Below are 19,269 nucleotides of genomic sequence, written 5' to 3'. Positions count from 1 at the left end.
CTTTCCCTTCTCCCTTTTCATATTAGTCCACTTTCAACCCTCATGATACCTCTTCCACCTTGTGTACGATTCTCATGCTGTGTTGTGTGTTCACTAGCCAGCTTGTTGCTATGTGATGTTTGCTGGTTCTGGGTTTTGTTCTTTGACAGATATGTCGATGATCTGATGAAGCTAAAAGCTCAAACACGTGCAGAAGGAAATGAATTTATCACATGGAATGATATCCAGTCATGTCTTGATCGTGTGAACATAGCTGTGCATGAAGAACATGAAAGTAAGTGTTTTCTGCTCGATTCATGTTCGACTGATCCTAGCTCATAACGAGTCGTGTCAATACAAAAAGTTATTGATTGACTTGTATGTAGTTGTGTCATATATTAGATATCTAGGAAAATCTTAGCTGTGAGCAAGATTTGGTGGTCTGCAATACAAAAGGTTTGATAACAGGACTGTTGATGGAGAGATCAGGCAGTCATGAGTGTTTCTGGAATTGAAATCAGTGTCTCCAAAGAGTTTATTTATGCTCCCAGTGCAAATTTCAACCCTTTTTGGATAACAAAATGTGCTGTGTGCCATCAGAGTCCAGGGTTAGTATAGAATCTTTCCTAATTTTGCTTTTCAAATTTAAGGAAAACTATTATTACCAAAATCTCCGAGCTAATTGTAGCCCAGTCTTGGAGTACTCCATTCTCCTTCCTAATTTCCCGCGTTCAGTAGAAGCAGTCTTGTTCTCTATTTGGCTGCAATCTCTGCCCTGTTCAGGTCTTCCTCTTCTCCCTTTTAGTCCTTCTCTTGAGCGTACTTGGGCCTTTCTACATTTCCAGTATTTAGTGGAATTTCCACAGACTGCGTCTAGGATCCCCCTCTGCTCTTCATCTGTGGGTAATCTGACTTGCAAATGCAAGCTAAGCTAGCCTTTGTATCGATGACTCTGAGGTGTAATGATCTGTGAGATGTATTCCTACACTGGATGAGGAGCTCGAATGAGCAACAGGTTGCTGAGTTCATTTCCAGGTTGTCTTCTCAGTCCTTTAACTCCTGGCTGTGTTAACGCTACTTCCAAATTACAGTTTCTTTGAAGATCAGCAGGGCAAATATTGCATCAAGGAAATAGACTTTTGCAATTACTTCGATTCAGTGATAAATCAACAGAGATGCCCAAAAAAGTTGTTCTGAAAGGCTGTCTGTTCAACAGTGATGAATTACAATGTTTTTGCTTAAAACATTTGATGCAGACTTCCCTTTTTTTTTTCCAAAGAACATGTAATTATCTCATCAATTTGATGCCATTCAAATTCCAAGTTCCAGATATTGGGACCCAAACCTCAAATTAGAATTGAAATGGAAAATGCTGATCTTTAAGAGGTTAATTGCTTTGTTTACAGTTAGTTCAGTCAGGAAATTAGAGGCTTTTTTTTTCTAATGTAACACTGAATATCAGTACTAGTTGTTAAAACCAGTATGTATAAAAGCTGAAATGACTGATAACTGACCTTCTGACCACTGGGAGAAGAATGAACAGCTGTTGCCTTTTGATATGAAATATTGGCAAAGTGCAAAAAAGAAAATTTCCCCTATTAGAAAATATGCAAAACACCATAGAAGTTATATCTGTATGCAGCAAGTGCAAGTACCAAAACTTAAATTCTCGTGAAAGAATAAATTCCTGATGCAAGCAGAGAAATGTGACTGGGTGTTGACCTAAGTTCTATCCTTCTAGTTGTGCCTTTTTTTTTTTCCATTTCTATTTTTTAGTAATGTTCCTATTAATAAGTGTCTTCTAGCAGCAATAAAAGACTGGAATTGACTGTAATGATAATGAAAATTTCAACAAATACAGAAAAGTGGAGTAATTCTTCTTTCTCTTTGACAGTATTACTTGACTTAAAATCCAGAGTGGAGATAGAGGAGTCCTTAAAAATAGCACAATTAAGCAAACTTATTTGTAGGTAGATCCTTGTGAGGTTCTGTATCAGGTGGTTTAATTTTCTGTTAAGGGTTTTTTTCAGTTTCGTTAAGGGACTGTAGTTTTGGTTATGACCAGTACGGAAAACCTCCTTACTTTCAAGCCATCTTTGTAATGTCTAGCTCAAGGCCTTGCATCGTAAGAGGGGATAGATTTGTTACAAGCGTGGAGGTGCTGATAAAGTTTGTATCGTACACTGAGATAAACGGGTGTCTTCTGCCACTTCCTGTTGCATATTTGGTGAGTTGTGTATCACCTTGAAAAGATTTTAGAGATTGTTAATTTTTAATGTAAGACCCCCGGTTATCTTGATTCACTTGTTTCCTGGGTCTCCAAATAGGCGCTGGGCTTGCCGTTTGGGTCACTTGAGCAGATTTGTTGAAACCACACAAATGCAGACCCACACCAGTGCCTGCACATACCAAGATGCTAGTTTCAGAGTATTTTTTCTCTGCAAGAGGTCACAGCAGAAGTCTAATAGATTGTGTAGTGCCAATACCTTGTTTCTTATAACACTCCTTATCCTTTTAAAAAGGGGCAGAAAATCCTGTGATGAGATAAGTTGTTCTCACAGGGAATTACTTGGTTTTTTGGTCATCTTCATATATGCTCTCATGCAATGACACTTTTTATGCCTGTCTATGAAGAAGTTAAATTAGTTTGAGAAGGTCCTCAAGACATATGAGCATGTGGTTTTCATTACCACTATCACTGCAAGTAGTTTCCAATTAAATGCTCTTTACTGAGGAGCTGTAACATATTGCTGTTCGATGGAGTAGTCTTGCCATGCCCATATTAGCAAACTAATCAGAGAGAATTACTCCTTAACCTTCTGTGTCCTTTCCTAAGTCAAGCACTTGACATATCTGCTGTTTGACAGAAACCATGACATCCTTTTAGTGATCCTGGTTCTTGCAGTGTCCTCAACGCATTTTTCCCTAATCTCCGCTTCATCCAAATATCAGCTTTTTCCTATGATGTTTTGTTTTTCATGTAAACTTTCACTTTGTGTTTATCTTTCCTGCGTAGCAGAATAATTCACGGTCTGTGGATACATAAACCGAAGCTGGAAATCCCCACGCTGAGCTCCTTACTTTCTTTTGTCTAAAAGACCTCTTTGTTCTGCAGTGATCAAACCACGATTTGAATTGATACTTCTTTAAGCAGGGAATTGAATTAGATTACCTCTAGGGTCCATCTCGACCGAAGCTGTTTTGTGATTTGCAGGAGATGGTTGCTGTAGGTCGGGCATGTATGATGTAGACTCTGTTTGCATTTAGATAACTAGAAGATACTTATTTTTGCTTATTTTTCTTTAGCTGAATGGTAGTTTTTTCTGTACTTGAATAGTAATAACATCCACATCTCTGATAATACAGCTAATAGTACATATGTTTAATAGAAGAGTTTTCTAAAATACGAATTACAGTATTTTTAAATGGTATTCTTTAGCTTCATATGAAGTGTTCCTTCTAGAAAAGCCAGAATCTTGGAAAACTGTAACCTATGAACTCTGGCCATCTGGGCATTGATAATTTTCTGCTAGTGGCTCTGAGCTTGATATCTGAAGACTCAATTCTGTCTCTTTGAGTGATTTTTTTTTATTTTTTTTATTTTTTTTTTTAAAAAAAACCTTTGGTTTTTAATTGCAGTGTCCAGGCATTATGACTACTTTAGGGTAGGGAAATAGTCTTGATTTCGTTACTAGTAAATGTTGTTTTCTGTTAAAAGTATTGCAATTTTCAGCCAATACTCAGTTTAGGAAGGACTTACCTGTATTTTCCTTCTGAAGCAATGCTTATGATTATCATTGACCAAAAATGGAACTTCGTATTTCTCCCCCTATGCCTTCCTCCCTAGGGATTTTGGCAATTGGTCTTATCAATGAAGCTCTGGATGAAGGGGACGCCAAAAAGACTATTCAAGCCTTACAGATTCCTGCAGCAAAATTGGAGGGTGTAGCCCCAAAAGTAGCACAGCATTACCAGGATACGCTGCTTCGAGCCAAGAGAGAGAAAGCACAGGTGAGTGCAGTTAAATAACATTTAAATCTGTGTAACGGGCTCCTTACTGGTCCTGAAAGCTGCGCATTCTGCATACCATCAACTGACCTTACCCACTCAAGTTTGGATCTTTCTGTATAAGAGAAGGAGATTTGCAGCTGGATTGTATGAATCTTCATGAACTGCGGTGATGGGTATGAGGATATTAATGGCACCAGATGGTTTGCTGCAGCTGATCCCAGGGCCAGAATGAGATTTGTGTCTTGTTTGCAGAGAAATAATATGCCTTACCTGTTTTCACAAGGAGAACTTGTTCATTCTAGGAGTTCTGAATACAAGTTTCCTGCAAGCCTAAGTATTTTCTTCTACTGTTCTTTGTTAAATGCAGACATAGGCATATGACAAAAGAAAGGTTTTGAAAGTGGAAAAATCTGTTAAGTGATAAATTAGAAAAAATAAATGAAACAAAAGGTATGCTACTAGCAAAAAGTACACTGGTGCCTTTTGTTCACCTGGTGACACATTTATTGCTGATGATTTTTTGAGTGGTAGTTGTCTGCCTCATTAGCTAGGGACTTCTACCTACTCGTACATAGTTTCTGCTTTCACTAACTGACTAAATGTGAAGGAGAAGATGAGGAGAGGAAGAGCAATGTGCGTGTGTACGCAACTGATTTTTTGAGTAGTGTGGATGAGAGACTGTTTTGTTGTTTTTTCCACACGCCCCCGGTCTGTTTTCCAAGTAGCAGACATCTCTGCTTTCCCGGGCTTGTTAGTGTTGTGTGGGGGGGGGTTTGTTGAGCTTATTGTTCTAATACCAGTGCAGAATTTCGCACAGAGACCAAGATCTAGGTTGTATTGAATGTTTTGGGGTTTGTTTTTTTTTGACTGAAGGTAAACCCACGTGATGGCAGTAGCTGAAGACTGCGCATTTCTGCAAGTTATTAAGCAGCTTCCTGCTGCAGCTCTGAAAGAGTTAATGTTCCTCAGGAAACCATTTTGTGCTGAAGCATTTCCTCCCACTGAGTCAGAATGAAATAATGAACTTTTTTTAGTGTGTACGCTTAAGCTTGTGCCAGGCCCTCCTGGTAACTTCTCAGTTGGCATGAAATTACCTTATTTAGGCATATGTTCAGGTTGGTGCTTTTCCCAGCAGCATGGCAGTAATTTCAGAAATCAAAAGATCATATTATAAAATAACATTGTGGGGAAAATAGTCACTCTCTGAAGTCGACTGTTACTTACCTAAGCAGTGATTTCCGTACCTTGAGGCTGAGAGAGATTGTAGTTCGTCACAAGACGTCGTTCAGTTGCTTATGTGAATGAGGAGTGCTGTATGATGCACTTTCCTCCAGCGATGAGGAGAGAGAGAGAAAAGCAGTAGACCCTGTAGTATGGCACACTGTGTGTACCTTCCAGAAAGCCTGCAACAGCGAATCCAGAGGAAGGCTTGGGGTGGTTTTAGTAGTCTTTGGGTTGACTTCTGCTGGTAGAGATTACAGTAGAGGAAGTTTCTTTGATTGTTCTCCCCTGCTTCCTGAACAGGAATTTCTCTTTGCTGGTACTCTCTTGGGACTGTTTGGGCTTTCAGATTAAATCTGCCTGTGGAAGACATCTTCATCTCTTGAAGGAAAGATCATAAAGCACGTCAATTTGACCCAGCAAAAGAGTGGAGGCCATCTAAGGAGATGTTCATTTTCAACCTGGCGCTAAAGCTCTTGAACACTGTAAATAGTGGCTCTTTTGTGCAGTGAGATCATTTTTCCATACTAGAAGTAAATATTTCCTGTGTTCTGCTTGTATGACAAGAGTTGTCAGAGGGGAGGCAGTTGCATCTTAGCATTTTTTTTTCAGTAGTTACCTACAGGAAGCAACAGTGGGTGGGGAGAATCTATGCTTGGCAACGGCTGAATCATTGTTCTTTATGAATATTTTGGGACTTGCTAAACACTTGTCTCTTTCCTGTATTTCTGCCTGTAACATTAGTTGATTGGATTTCTTCAGATCCTGGGCAAAGTACAGGATACTTTATGATTACTGCTCCTGGACAAGCAGTCTGTTAAAGACATAAACCATGGCTTTGACTGTTCTACGTGTACACCCAGCCACAATACGTACAACGCTTTTTGGTGTGCTGGTTTAGAGAGGCTTGTGAACTCTTGTGGACAGGGGCAGGAACTGCCTGATGTGGCATTAGTTACCCAAGAATTTTTAGCTTCTGCACATAAATGTGCGTTTGTCCTAAGAACTCTTTGTAGCTGTGTTCTGTTGAAGGACCCACTTGTGTTCCTGGAAAGTCATGTTCTCTTAGCAAGTACAGCTTTAGGACTAACCAGTACTGAGTTCATGGCCTTGTGTTCTCTTAGCTTATCAGAACGATTCCCGTTGACAAAATTTCTTCTTTGTTCTGTTTCCTGAAAAGAGTTTTTGACTGGGAGGAGGTATTGAGTTCGATAATGCTGTAGTAGTCTCTGCTAGTCACAAGTGCACATGATGTCCTTGTGTGTTGGAGTCAGACTAAAACGCTTCTTACTCCCTGTGATACAGAAAACCACTCTGTTGGCTATTGTTGAGTATGGGTTATTTTACTTTGCAAAAATAGCAGTACTTTTCTCCTCATGCTGTGTGTATTTTTTTCTCATCATGTTCTCTTCAGGACACGCAGGATGAAACAGCTGTACTTTGGCTAGATGAAATTCAGGATGGGATTCATAGGGCTAACAAGGACACAGAGGAGTCCGAGAGATGTAAGTATTGTTGCATAATATTGCAGTTAATCCCCTTTATCAACCAGATACTGAAGGAAAGGTTGGGAGCTAGAAATGTCATGTAAATGTGGCAAAGGAAATCAGATGCATTTATGTGGTTTTGATTAGTAATTTTTCTTTGAAGAGTGAATGTTAGGTTCCTTAAATAATAAATTTCTTGCATTCTGGGGGGATATACCATTTTTGCAGTGACTGTGTTACCTCATGGTAATAACATAATGCCTCATAACATGACAGGCAAATATCTATCAAATTGTTCGTCATTTGCAACTAATTGTATGTGTCTGTGGGTGGTTAGATATGAAGACGTTCGCGTGCACAGTTTAAATGGTCTTTTCTGGTGCATGTTACCTTTAATTTGTGTGGCATAGCATCGCCTTGTCTCGGTTCTGTTAAGTATTTCTAGACTACTTTGCCTGTTTTTCAAATACAGACAAAATTGCATGTCAGTGGTATCCACCTTTGCTCCTTAGCACAGTTTGCAGGTGGACTGGCCAACCCATCGTTACATCCCAGTCTTTATAATGATGTCATTTCTGTCTCCAGAAATAATGAATTACTACTCATGGCTTAACTGGATGGAGTTTTTTGGGGGCTGTTGTGGGTTTTTTATTTTGGGTGGGATTTTGGTTAATGGTTGTTGGGTTTGGGGTTTTTTTTTTTTTTTTTTTTTGTCCCTGACAAGCTTTCTCTTTAACAAAACGTGAGGGTGTTTAAAGCCTTCTGACAGATTCTAATGGACTGTTCTCTGTATTTGCTGTTTGTTTGCTGGGTGCCACATGCTTCAGAGCTTGTTTTTATAGATTTTAAAAATACGGTATTGTTCTATTTGCATTTACTCTAAATCTGCTTAATTTTCCATTACATTCAACATTTGCACCTGTCTGTTTTGCCTGATTAGTACAGCATTGGTAAACTGTTTTCTCTCTTTTATAGTCATCTTACATTTTTCTTGATTCTCTGATGCGCTGATAAAAATGTCTTACTTTTCACTCCCAAAACTTACAATTCAATGTTAGGCCGATACTTAAAGTTATCCAAAGATGCATAGTCAGTCCCTTCTGATTTTGCTTTGAATAGACAACTGTACTGGAATCTGGGAAGTTTAGTGTGAGTCTGGAATCTCTCTGGTGCCTTATGAAACAGGTTGTCCAAAGACACAGCTGAATCTCTATCCTTCGAGATTTTCCAGACTCGGTCAGACAAGGCCCTGAAGTTAGCCGGGCTTTGAGAATGGGATTGGACTAGATTGCCCGCCATGAGTTCTTAATGAATCTGTGTATCAGATATGTAGTTTCTAGCACAGTTGATTCCTGTCGTCCTTGTGCTGTTGCACTGTTGGTGCGGAAATGTGCTTGCTTTTATATTTGTGCCTTTTCACAAAACGCTTTCTAATGGAAGATACAATGAGTTTGTCTGACTCCATGGCTGAGTTGTTTTTAATGACATTATGCTCATCGAATTCCCATGTCAAATGCCTTAAAAAAAACCAAAATAACAACAACAACAAAAAAAACCCAACACAAAGACCGCCCAAAAGAACAAAAAAACCCCCAACAAACCCAAAACAAAGGGAGGGGAGGAGTAGGGCAGAGCTTGCCTTTCGTCTTACTGTTTGTTCCCAGCAGTACCAGTGCAATTTTTTCATTTTCCCACCCAAGGAGCACTTTGGCAAGGCAGCAGCTCCAATGTCAGGCCAAGGAACATTTGTTCAAAAGCAGAATTAAAGTTTGTGCTCTTAATCCTGAATAAGATCTTCAGATACCCTTATCTATCCATGTATGAACAGACATTCTTGCAGTCTTACCTAGTGCTGAGAATTACTGTATTCCATGTTTGCTGCGTCAGTGCAATTCCTGTGTTCTTGTATCTATATTTGAGTTGCAGCTCTGGAGTAGTCCCAGAATGGCGTGGTGGTATTTTTTTCTTGCTCTGCCCTGTCTTTCCCTGATCATTTTTTACTTGTTTACAAACTACTCTGTACTTTTTTCACTAGGGGTAGGTGGTACTAGTTGTTGAAAAGGCCCCTGTAGAGTTGTGCCTGGCTTTGCCAGAAGAAACTGCCTCAACTAAAGTGGATGTCAGGAGTAGAGCTCAAACAGTGTGTGTTGTTGAGAAATACTGTTCGTAAATCAGCACCGTGCTGGGACCTGGGGCTCAGAAACTATGTGCTGTCAAGTGCAGTACCACATAAGGTTGGACACTCCATTCTGAAGAGGCTGCCATACTGCGAGCTGTCTGGTTGTTTTTTATTTATATTTTGTATTTATATACAATTAAATACCAACCATAAGCATGTGTTCATGTTGCCTTGCTCTATTCCATCATCCTGCGTTTGCTGTGAGTCACTGAGCCCCTGAAGTAGGGCTAAGATAACCTCTTCCCTTGTGTTATCAAAGTCTCCTTAGGAATTCGGGCCATTAATGAAGCAGTAGACCATGGTGATGTTACCCAGACACTGAGTACTTTGCGTTCGCCAGATGTTGGGCTATATGGAGTCACTCCAGAATGTGCTGAGACATACCAGCGAGAGCTGTCAGAAGTCAAGAGAAGAAAAATGGCAGCAGGTAAACCTCAAGTAGCTGGCTGTTAGTGAAGCATTCAAGATTACTGCACATGGAATTGGAATCAGAGGTAATAAAGCCTCTGGGGAGAAGTCTTGTGTAAGTCTTGTGTTACAGGTGGCAGTTGTGGATGCTTTGTGAACCATGGTTTCAGAAATAAATAGTAGAGTGTTCTCCACTTGTGGAACTTGTGTTTAGGTAGTTCTCGTGAGGTCTCAGAAGCACTCCTTCTCTCACTTGGAGGAACAAGCATCCATGTATGAGAACTTCCTAGTTGTAACATTTGTGTGTGGGAAAGATAAGACACTTGTCTGGTTTTGAGACTTACTCTGCAGTTTCTGCTTGTAGGGAACAATGGCAGTGAATGGGTGAAACACTGGGTGAGAGGAGGCTATCATTATTATCATAACCTGTGGACCAAAGAGGGAGGATGGGATGAACCAGCGGAATTTGTGCAGAATAACACGCAGCTGTCTCGGGAGGAGATACAGGTAGGGTAGATAACACATGCTCTTTCTCTGAAAAGTTGACAATCCTTCCTTTTCCGTCCTTAATGCAGTTCTAGGAGAGAATGTGTCCATGCTATAGTCATATTAGCAAGCTTAGTAACTCATTTTTTTCATTGGGCATCATCAGGTTGTGTGCCAAAACTACACGTCCCATTTCAGAAAAATTAATCCTGTTGGCAGAAGGGTACAGGACCGTGGTCTTGCTGTTTATTGAAAGGCAACTTTGAAGTTTATTGTAAGCACAATACAGAAACACGATGTAACATCCTGTTTCTTGTATCTCCGCTCTCTATTTTCCGTCTCTTCTTCCTACCATAACATTGATCTAGAGCACCATATCTGGAGTCACTGCAGCATACAACCGAGAGCAGTTGTGGCTGGCCAATGAGAACCTGATTACAAAACTCCAGGCTTGCTGTCGAGGGTATCTTGTTCGCCAGGAATTCAACTCAAGAATGAATTTTTTGAAGAAACAAGTCCCAGCAATCACTTGCATTCAGGTAATCATGTCCTTCAGATACGTTTGAAACAGTCTGTAATTGTTTTCTGTGCGCAAGCTTATTGACAGTTTTTGTTCAGTTCAAACAGTTACAGCACGCAACTGTATTCACTTAATTTTGCAATTTATCTAAAGACTTTTTCTTCTCCCAAAGAGTTTTGGTTTATTATTTACTTCCGTATGTCATACATAATCAATAAAGTCTTGTCCGGCAGAATTGGAGAGAGAAAAACTTAAATTTGAGGAAGCTTTACCTATCATTTTATTGTCAGATTCAGTGTCTTGTGAATAGGGCGGTATGTCTTTGTGGTGATAATACCATGTGATGAATTACTACTGTGATTCTTCATGAACTGAAGAGAAACAACATGGTTTTTCAGTATTTTTGAGTAAGATTCTACTTCTCAAATTCATGGAGGGATATGGAGGATTGAGGACCCGAAAAAGATGGTGGGATAATTCAGCATGAGGTTGGGTGCTTTTACAGGAGAGCAATGGTGTTGTAAATGGCATGAAGTAGGTGCTTTGGGCACCCTATTGCCACTTAATTATTTGAGTGGTATATGTGTGTTTGTTTCTGCCTGAGTAGCAGGTGCTCTGCGTGCATATTTGAAACAAAGCCACAACAAACCCCAGCTCATTAAGATAACACTCTCTCCCTTTAAATATTGTCCAACTCCTTGCCTAACTTCCGTTCCATGTATCAGTAGCAGTTAGTCTGCTCTGAAGGCTTATTGTGTTACATCACTGTTCTCGTCAGCAGTGTCATCTAATGCATGATCCTCATGGAGAACAGTTCTTGTCAGCTTGATTGTTTAGCTATATCCTTGACCTCTAACTGTGCTTCATAAGGCCCAGGCTCTTCATGGGATAATTTCCAGTCTGTCATTACATTTGACAAAGCAGTTAATGCTTCACACTGTATATCCCTTGATAAGATAAGCATGTCTCACATTTTACTTGTTCAAAAGAGAAATGTGAAACTGAGGAGCATGAAGATTTGTAATTACTTCTCTTTTATTAGAAAAGTAACGTCAGTGTGCCTTTTTCCTGTTTTCAGTCCCAGTGGCGCGGCTACAAGCAAAGGAAGGCATATCAGATCCGTTTGGATTACCTGCGAGCACAAAAGGACCAAGTAGTGAAGGTAGTGAAGGTTCATTGCTGACTTTTTTTGGTAAACCTTTTGGGTAGTGAACTTTGTTGGAAAGATTTTTATTTTGAGCATTTTGGTTACCCTTCTATAGATTCAGTCAATGACCAGGATGTATCAAGCCAGAAGGCGTTACAGAGATCGTCTGCAGTATTTCAGAAACCACGTAAGAGGCTATCTTGTTAAATTCCATACCTGACTTTCGTACTCTCTCCAGAATGATGTCAAGTGCTTTTTTTTTTTTTTTTTTAATCCTAGATAAATGATGTTGTAAAAATTCAAGCCTTTATCCGGGCAAACAAAGCACGAGAAGACTACAAAACCCTCAGTAAGTATTGCTAAGAGGATAAAACTTGCGTGTTTTCAATCTCTATTTGCAAGGCATGGTGCGAGTGTGATCTGTAACATCAAGACCATTTTGGAGAGTAGTTGGGATGAAGTTGGTAGAGCAGTGCAGAGAGCAGGTAGTTCTTGAGGCTGAAGGGAAACTTGTTTCCCACCACTGCTTTCGCTGCTGAAAAGTAGAACTGTAGCTTTGCAGTTACCTTTGGCAATATGGACTACCCTGTGCTGATACTGACTTCATTCTCTACTGTTTGCTTCTCTCGTGAGTTACTCAAAACACTAAGTTCAAAATGTCAGAGGCTGTGTAGGCATGGTGGTAATTTTATTCTGGATGCCCCTTGATGTGCTGTTTAAACGTAGTTAAGTCATATATTTACTTCTGTTTCCTGTCCCATGATGTTTTCTTGCCTATTTTTAGTTAATGCTGAAAACCCACCTATGGCTGTGGTTCGGAAATTTGTCCACTTGCTCGATCAGAGTGACCAAGATTTTCAGGAGGAGCTTGAGCTATTGAAACTGCGTGAGGAAGTTGTAACCTTGATCCGATCCAATCAACAACTGGAAAATGACCTCAATCTCATGGACATCAAAATTGGGCTGCTAGTGAAAAACAAAATCACACTGCAGGTAGGAAATGTGCTCACGGGAGACCAGTTGCAGGTTGAACTGAGCCTAGCAGTAATTAGCACAGAGAGCTTCTGGCCTTGGATCTCAGTTGCTCAGGCCCAGCGGAAAAGGTTTCCTTAGGCCTGCAGGTTGTACTCCCTGTACGTTCTTACTCTACTCCACCAATTTAGTGTATATCCCTAGAAAGAAAACCATGGGAGGAGAAGAAACAAGACCTGAGGCTAAAAAAGACGAACACTGGACTATCTTGACATAATGAGTGTAACAGATTGTGTGTTTGAAGGCTTTAAGTACTCTGTTTTCTTGCCCATTTGTGGTTAAACACGTGACATGCCACAAGCTTGAAGAGGGGAGTGATTTCAGAGGCAGGAGAATTCTCGTGCCACTCGGGGTTTGTTGGTTAAAGGAGAGCCCCCCTATCACTTGGCTGATGTGATGAATTTCACCAAAAAAAAGCTCTTGGTGATACATCATTGCCTTATCTTCAAGCTGAAGTTCTGTTCGGCTTTTCATTCGCTCCTGGATGGCATGGCACTAGGCTCCTCTCAGTGTAAAAACTCAGCTGGTGCAGCAAAATTAATCTTGGAAGGAGGCTGCAGCTTTTGGGCTGGTGGGTGCACTGAAAAGTGCAGTTGCTGTCAGAGTATGTTGAGGTAGTGAGCTAGCTGAGTATGAACAGGATTTTTAGATTTTAAGCCAAGTTTAAAAAGGAAAACATTTTGAAGCATCGTCAAGATGCTACCAACTCTGATAGTAATTGCTTCCAAAAGTGACTTCTAGGGTTTTGGACAAATTCAGGGAGTCAGGGACAAAGGATAACTTGTACTACTGGTCAGAGAAAATGCTGCCACAGCAAATAATGCTTTGCTTTAATAGCCCCAGGCATACCCTGACCCTACTTTTCCATGTACGAGAGAGCTGGGCTCTCAGATGCAGCTGTTTTCCAATATTGCCTGTTACAAAATACTTAGAGTGGAATCTGTCCCTATTCTTTCCTTCCAGGATGTTGTTTCTCATAGCAAAAAACTTACCAAGAAGAACAAGGAACAGCTCTCTGACATGATGATGCTAAACAAACAGAGGGGAGGTCTGAAAGCTTTGAGCAAGGAGAAGAGAGAGAAGCTGGAAGCCTATCAGCATCTGTTCTACTTACTGCAGGTAAGCAGCTTCTAACCATGCTCAGTAATCCCTTGTCATAAAGGCTTATGTGTCTCGGTGCAGTCTTTGTTTATGCACTGTAGTTTTGAGCCACCATAGTTCTTGGTGACAGTGGCCTGTGTGGACATGCACACTCCGTAATTTTCCTTCTTGTTGTAGACTAACCCAACCTACTTGGCCAAGCTGATTTTTCAGATGCCTCAAAACAAATCCACAAAGTTCATGGATTCTGTCATCTTCACGCTGTATAACTATGCATCCAATCAAAGAGAGGAATACCTGTTGTTGCGGCTTTTCCAAACAGCACTGCAGGAGGAGATCAAGTATGTGGTAGCGTACGGCACGTTCTGGCTGTCAAATCGGTTCTGGCGATCTCTCAAATTGAGGCAGTTTTCACGTTACGTGCCATGCTAATATGCAGACGGTGCTAACCTGTCTCTTCATTTCCTCGTCCCATTTCATATCTGTTCTTCATGTAGTCTGTTAAGGAAGAGTGTGTCTACTGAGGATGAGGGCTTTTTACTTCAGTCAACATTTCACTGCTTGACATGACAGCCGCTTTTAATGTGCTGCAAACTTCTCGTAAAATTCAGTCTCAACTCTCCAGTGTCTGGTTATAAACACCTCCAACAAACTGCAAACTTGGGCTTCACGAGCCAGGGAGAGAGCTAACACTAAGCTCTCTGGATTTACAGAAGCTGATGAGGCAGCTGAAACCAAGAGGTTTTATTGTTCGGCATTTTATTTACTGTCAATTGTAGGGGCTCTGGCTGTCTTCAGGCATATTTTGTTTGATTGGTCGGTCCTTAGGAGTTCAGTTCTTCAGTTCTTTACCATAGAGAGCTGCCCAACTTGCTGTGAAGAAGAATGTGCAATACCATTTTTGAGGATCTACTCTTTAAGTGTTCTTTGGAATGTTTTCTAAGGGTGAAGGTGACATACGCCCTAAAACAACTTCTAAAAAGAGATTTATCTTTCCTTAAATTCATACTTCAACAGTAGCACAGGAAAAAATGTAGGTGCTTCGATCTCTGCTGCTGTATTTTACATGGTGGTATGCTAGGAGCGGCTTTTGTTGTCGATTGCTTCATTTCTTGTTGTATATACCAGGAGAAACCTACTGTTCTTTTTCTTCTCTACATAAAACATGATCTGTTTCCTGTGTGTTTTTTGAATTGTGTTCTAAACTAGAATGTACAGTTGCATTTGCATTAATTGTTGTGGAGATGACTACAGGCAAGTTGCACTGGAATTCCCCAACAGAGGTTGTAAGTTTCTTGCCTCATCTGTCTTGAAGTGTTCCAGTACTGTTCTTAACACAGTTTTGTAGTTTATTGCTGTATTGAGATTTTAGTACAAATCTCTCTTTCAGGAGGGTGCTGATGCTCTTTAACAGTTTGCTTTATTCTGAGAAATATATCTAAAGCTGACAGAATTACGCATACCTCGTATTTCATAGTGATTTCTTTCTTCTTCAGATCAAAAGTAGACCAAATACATGAAATTGTGACTGGGAATCCTACTGTTATTAAAATGGTGGTAAGTTTCAACCGTGGTGCCCGTGGTCAGAATGCCCTGAGGCAGATCCTGGGACCAGTTGTTAAGGAAATCATCGATGACAAATCACTCAACATCAAAACTGATCCGGTGGATATTTACAAGTCTTGGGTTAACCAGATGGAGTCTCAAACTGGCGAGGCTAGGTAGGGAAATGTTACTGCTGTGTTTTTTCTGAACATTGCTCGGCTGCTTTGCACTGCTCAGTTAATTCCAAACCGTCCTTGGCTCACTGCATGCCTCTGCCCAACTGACAGAAGCTTTTCCATCTCGTCAAGATGGCTTTAATCTGAGAGTTCTAAAGATCATGTTCTGGCACGTATTTGGGAATCAGTTCCATGACAGCCTCTGATGTTGTATACAGCCTGTGCAAGCTTAGGAACTCTTTGCAAGCCAACAAAACCTCTTTTGCTGGAGGAGCAGCATGACTTGGCAGTTTCCTTAGTCCTAACATCTTTCTAATTAGTATCAACTGCTAACGACGTTTGGATTGTGCTAGATGCTTTTCTGTCATTCTGGTTTCTTTTTCTTCCAGTGTGTGTGATTTGCTAGAACTTGAGGTTTCTATTGTGTTGGTTGGGTTTTTTTTTGTTTGTTTTTTTTAACATACTGGTGAGTTTCACCATTCAAAGCAGCCTGCAGTTACATATCTTGCCATATGTCTGATTGAAAATTCTGGACGTGTTAGAAATGCAGGCAAAGATGTGTGTTCAGGTCCATTTCTTTACCTGAGATTTAGGAGATGCTTTTACAAATTATCTGCTTTACCTGTCTCTCTTCACTGGAATACTATCCAGTAATTTCAGCTGATGGAGGGGGGGAAAAAAATACTCATTTGGCACTGCTTTACACCAATAGCATGTTATATTGAATTTATGGATACTGTTCCAGCCTGTGGCTTGTGTCCAGGTTTTTATAGTCTTCATGTTCAAATGCATAGCTTGCTTTTACACTAGTTTATTTGCAACCTGCAGTACCACTACGTGTCACGGATGGCACTTTCTTGCCTAACGTGCATGTGTGCCTGCTGTAAAAAAGTATTGATTCAGCTGGGCCTTTTCTCACAGTGGCCATTGCAAGGGAGAGTAGAGGAAGTAAAAGCGAGAAGTCTTCAGCTCTTCCAGTGCCAAAGAAGTTAATCGAAGGCAGTGCACAGCTCTTGTCGTCCAAGTGAATGTATGCTTGTTCCTGTGTGAAGCTAGATGTTCTTGAAATAGGCTAACCTGAGGAATACTCACCTTCACATGTTTAACTTTTTTCAAATAGCAAACTGCCGTACGATGTTACACCTGAACAAGCTCTAAATCACGAAGAGGTGAGGACGCGCCTGGATGCCTCCATCAGAAACATGCGGACAGTGACAGACAAGTTCCTCTCTGCCATTGTTAGTTCAGTGGACAAAATCCCGTGAGTCTTGAGTGCCACAGTATTTATCCCTGAGAATTTGGTGATGGGCCATGCTTGCAGCAGTCTTATTTGCCCTTTGCTTTCTCTCAAAGTTACGGAATGCGTTTCATTGCCAAGGTATTAAAAGACTCCCTGCAGGAGAAGTTTCCGGATTCTGGCGAGGATGAGCTGCTGAAGGTGAGGATCTGAACGCCTTTGCAAATAATTGTCAGGCGAATAGGCTGTGGCAAGCACGTCTCGTTCTCGTTGAGTGTATGGGTGGAGAGGAGTGCATGTGAATCTATATAAAGCTTATTTACTTACTTCTGTGGATAGGAAATGTTTCACATTGGGCTTTTGATGGTTAGCTTCATATACGTCACCTGAGATGTAATACACTGTTCAGAAGGAGGTATCCTCTTGCTTCTGCTTTGCTTTTAGTATCTTAGGCATTTGGTCTTTCAGGTTTCTTGCTTCTAGAAAGTAAACCTTGGTTTTGCTGGTATGATCACAGCCAGCTGCTCCTTCCTTAAAGAGACAATGTCAAGTTAAAAAAATCTACATGCAAAATTGTGATATTCCTAATTATCTTACCTGTAACACTCTAGGATATTTTGACAGCAACGTGTAGAGCGTCACTTCCCATGATGTCTAGTCAGTTTTCTGTTTTGCATTTCCGTAGGTTTGGAGAACTAAAAGGATCCTAATAGTAGGCTCTCTCGGATGAGTATAACTTCGGGGTTTTTGTTGAAATTTTTTTGGTAATTGTAAAGGCCTTTATGTCCATGACTGCTTTGCTTATTAATAAAACAAAGTTTGGATCTTAGAATACTTGACAATGTCTCTTTAAACTTCTCTGCCTCTGCATCATTACAAAATAATTACCAATCTGAATGCTGTTTTCTTCTCTCTTCTAGTTCTGTGCTTTTCCATTCTGAGACATCGATTCTTTCTGTGCAGGTGAATTAATTTCTTCCATCTGTAAATTTAGGTGGAAAGCTGCCAGTTTTCATTAATCCTTATAGGAACAATGTAACTGTCCACATGGAGGTCAAAACCACAGTTGCGTGCAGTGATTACATATAGATGATTTTTTTTTTTTAGCCACCAAAGCTCCCTATGTAAAATTCTGTTCTTCTTTCCGCCCACAAGTTTGAAAGTTATTAGTATAGTTTCCTTTGTAGATGTACTTTCTTATTACTGGTAGTAAACAGCTTTGGCTGTTGTCGTCTCACAACATGCTCTGAGAGTACAGCAGGGGCTTGTTCAAAACAGTTGTCAAAAACCTGACCTTGCTGAAAGCAGTTAATAGTTTCTGGATCTGCTCAGCAATGGCCAGATTTTTTCTCTCTGTTTTCAGCTGTTTATTCAGATCCCAATCTCTTCTGTGTGTTTAAGTCACGTGACAAGCAGGCAAAGCCAAGATTCAGTGACCTGGCCCTCTGCAAATTTCTGTGAACCAACAGAAGATAGTAGAGCATGTGGTGTGAAAACTACTGCTTTACATCAGCATGTTGGGTTAATTCCTTTTCATTGCTGGAATTTTGGCAAAATATCAAATACAGGTTAAAAGTATATTTGTGAGCGTATGGATAATGTGGCATCTTTATTTTTGATTCCCTGAAGGTTATTGCTGCTCACATTTGACTAGGTAAATCAGGTTTTGAAGTGTCAAATGCCATTTCTCTCTGTATTTCTGATTTTCTTACCTCTGGATTAAATGGTTTCTCACTCTCATTAACTGGGGGTCTGTGCCTGAAAATACTGCTTTCTTATCAAAGAATTATTCTGAAAAAGAAAAGGATTTTGGAGAAGGAATAGAAAAGAGTTTCCTCAGTTTAACTCCTTGGTGTGCCATGCTTCCTCACCATTTTTGCTCTCTTGGAGATGGCAGCCAATTCTGCCTGCTCCTCTTAAGAATTAGCTCTTGTTCCATATTGAAACTGGGTTCCTCTATACTGTGATCATTCTGCCCTTTGTTAGACTAACTCAGTTATGTTTAATTCTCTCATGCTCCCATGAATAGCCCATTGGTAACGTGTCCTGTCCGTACAGTTTGAGTTTTAAATCTTTATGCATAGGAATATCTGCTGCCATTTTGTCCTGTGACTAGTAGTGCTCAGTCTTCCCTCCTTGTGTTGACCATCCTTTTGCATCTTAATGATTTTAAAAATTTTTCAGACTTTTTTTATCTTTTACACTGTAGATTCTTCATAATAGTATGTGCTTGTATACGGCAACACAGCAGAAGCTTTCTCTTGGAAGGCGCCTCTGGTTTACAAGAGGCGATTAGAAACAAGAAAGCGATTTAGCAAAGCACAATCAGAGTAGTTTCAATAAAATTCAGTTGGGTCCTATACCATTATTTTTTGATTAATTTCTTCTCTACTCAACTTTTCCCAGATTGTTGGCAACTTGCTCTATTATCGCTACATGAATCCAGCCATTGTTGCGCCAGATGCGTTTGACATCATTGATCTTTCAGCTGGAGGTCAACTGACCACGGATCAACGCAGAAACCTCGGTTCCATTGCAAAGATGTTGCAGCATGCTGCATCCAATAAGATGTTCATGGGAGACAATGCACACCTAAGCATCATTAATGAATACCTATCACAGTCATACCAGAAATTCAGGTAGAAGACCTTAGCTAATTAAGTTGGAAAGTTCGGCAGAGGGTACCATTGCAATTAAAAAGGGGTAATAATAAATTTTAATTTTAAATTTTAATATAAAT

At 40.3% G+C, this 19,269-nt stretch overlaps 1 protein-coding gene across 1 annotated transcript in view; it reads left to right on the top strand.

Moving 5' to 3' along the window:
- IQGAP1 (IQ motif containing GTPase activating protein 1) overlaps window positions 1-19,172 on the top strand; it is a gene marked incomplete at its 5' end in the record, with an annotated part of 21,717 nt that extends 2,545 nt beyond the window's left edge. The window contains 16 exons of the mRNA XM_010138292.1: window positions 150-274; window positions 3,827-3,990; window positions 6,626-6,716; window positions 9,137-9,304; window positions 9,650-9,792; window positions 10,140-10,310; window positions 11,370-11,453; window positions 11,554-11,625; window positions 11,718-11,787; window positions 12,223-12,431; window positions 13,434-13,589; window positions 13,749-13,912; window positions 15,068-15,292; window positions 16,413-16,553; window positions 16,646-16,730; window positions 18,936-19,172. Coding sequence (XP_010136594.1) covers window positions 150-274; window positions 3,827-3,990; window positions 6,626-6,716; window positions 9,137-9,304; window positions 9,650-9,792; window positions 10,140-10,310; window positions 11,370-11,453; window positions 11,554-11,625; window positions 11,718-11,787; window positions 12,223-12,431; window positions 13,434-13,589; window positions 13,749-13,912; window positions 15,068-15,292; window positions 16,413-16,553; window positions 16,646-16,730; window positions 18,936-19,172 — 2,305 coding nt within the window. The remainder of the gene's footprint in view (window positions 1-149; window positions 275-3,826; window positions 3,991-6,625; window positions 6,717-9,136; window positions 9,305-9,649; window positions 9,793-10,139; window positions 10,311-11,369; window positions 11,454-11,553; window positions 11,626-11,717; window positions 11,788-12,222; window positions 12,432-13,433; window positions 13,590-13,748; window positions 13,913-15,067; window positions 15,293-16,412; window positions 16,554-16,645; window positions 16,731-18,935) is intronic.
- Window positions 19,173-19,269: the final 97 nt, after the last annotated feature.

This window comes from Buceros rhinoceros, unplaced genomic scaffold (genome assembly GCF_000710305.1).
Source record: "Buceros rhinoceros silvestris isolate BGI_N320 unplaced genomic scaffold, ASM71030v1 scaffold47636, whole genome shotgun sequence".
Lineage (NCBI taxonomy): Eukaryota > Metazoa > Chordata > Aves > Bucerotiformes > Bucerotidae > Buceros > Buceros rhinoceros.
This window is presented reverse-complemented; position numbering and strand designations above follow the sequence as displayed.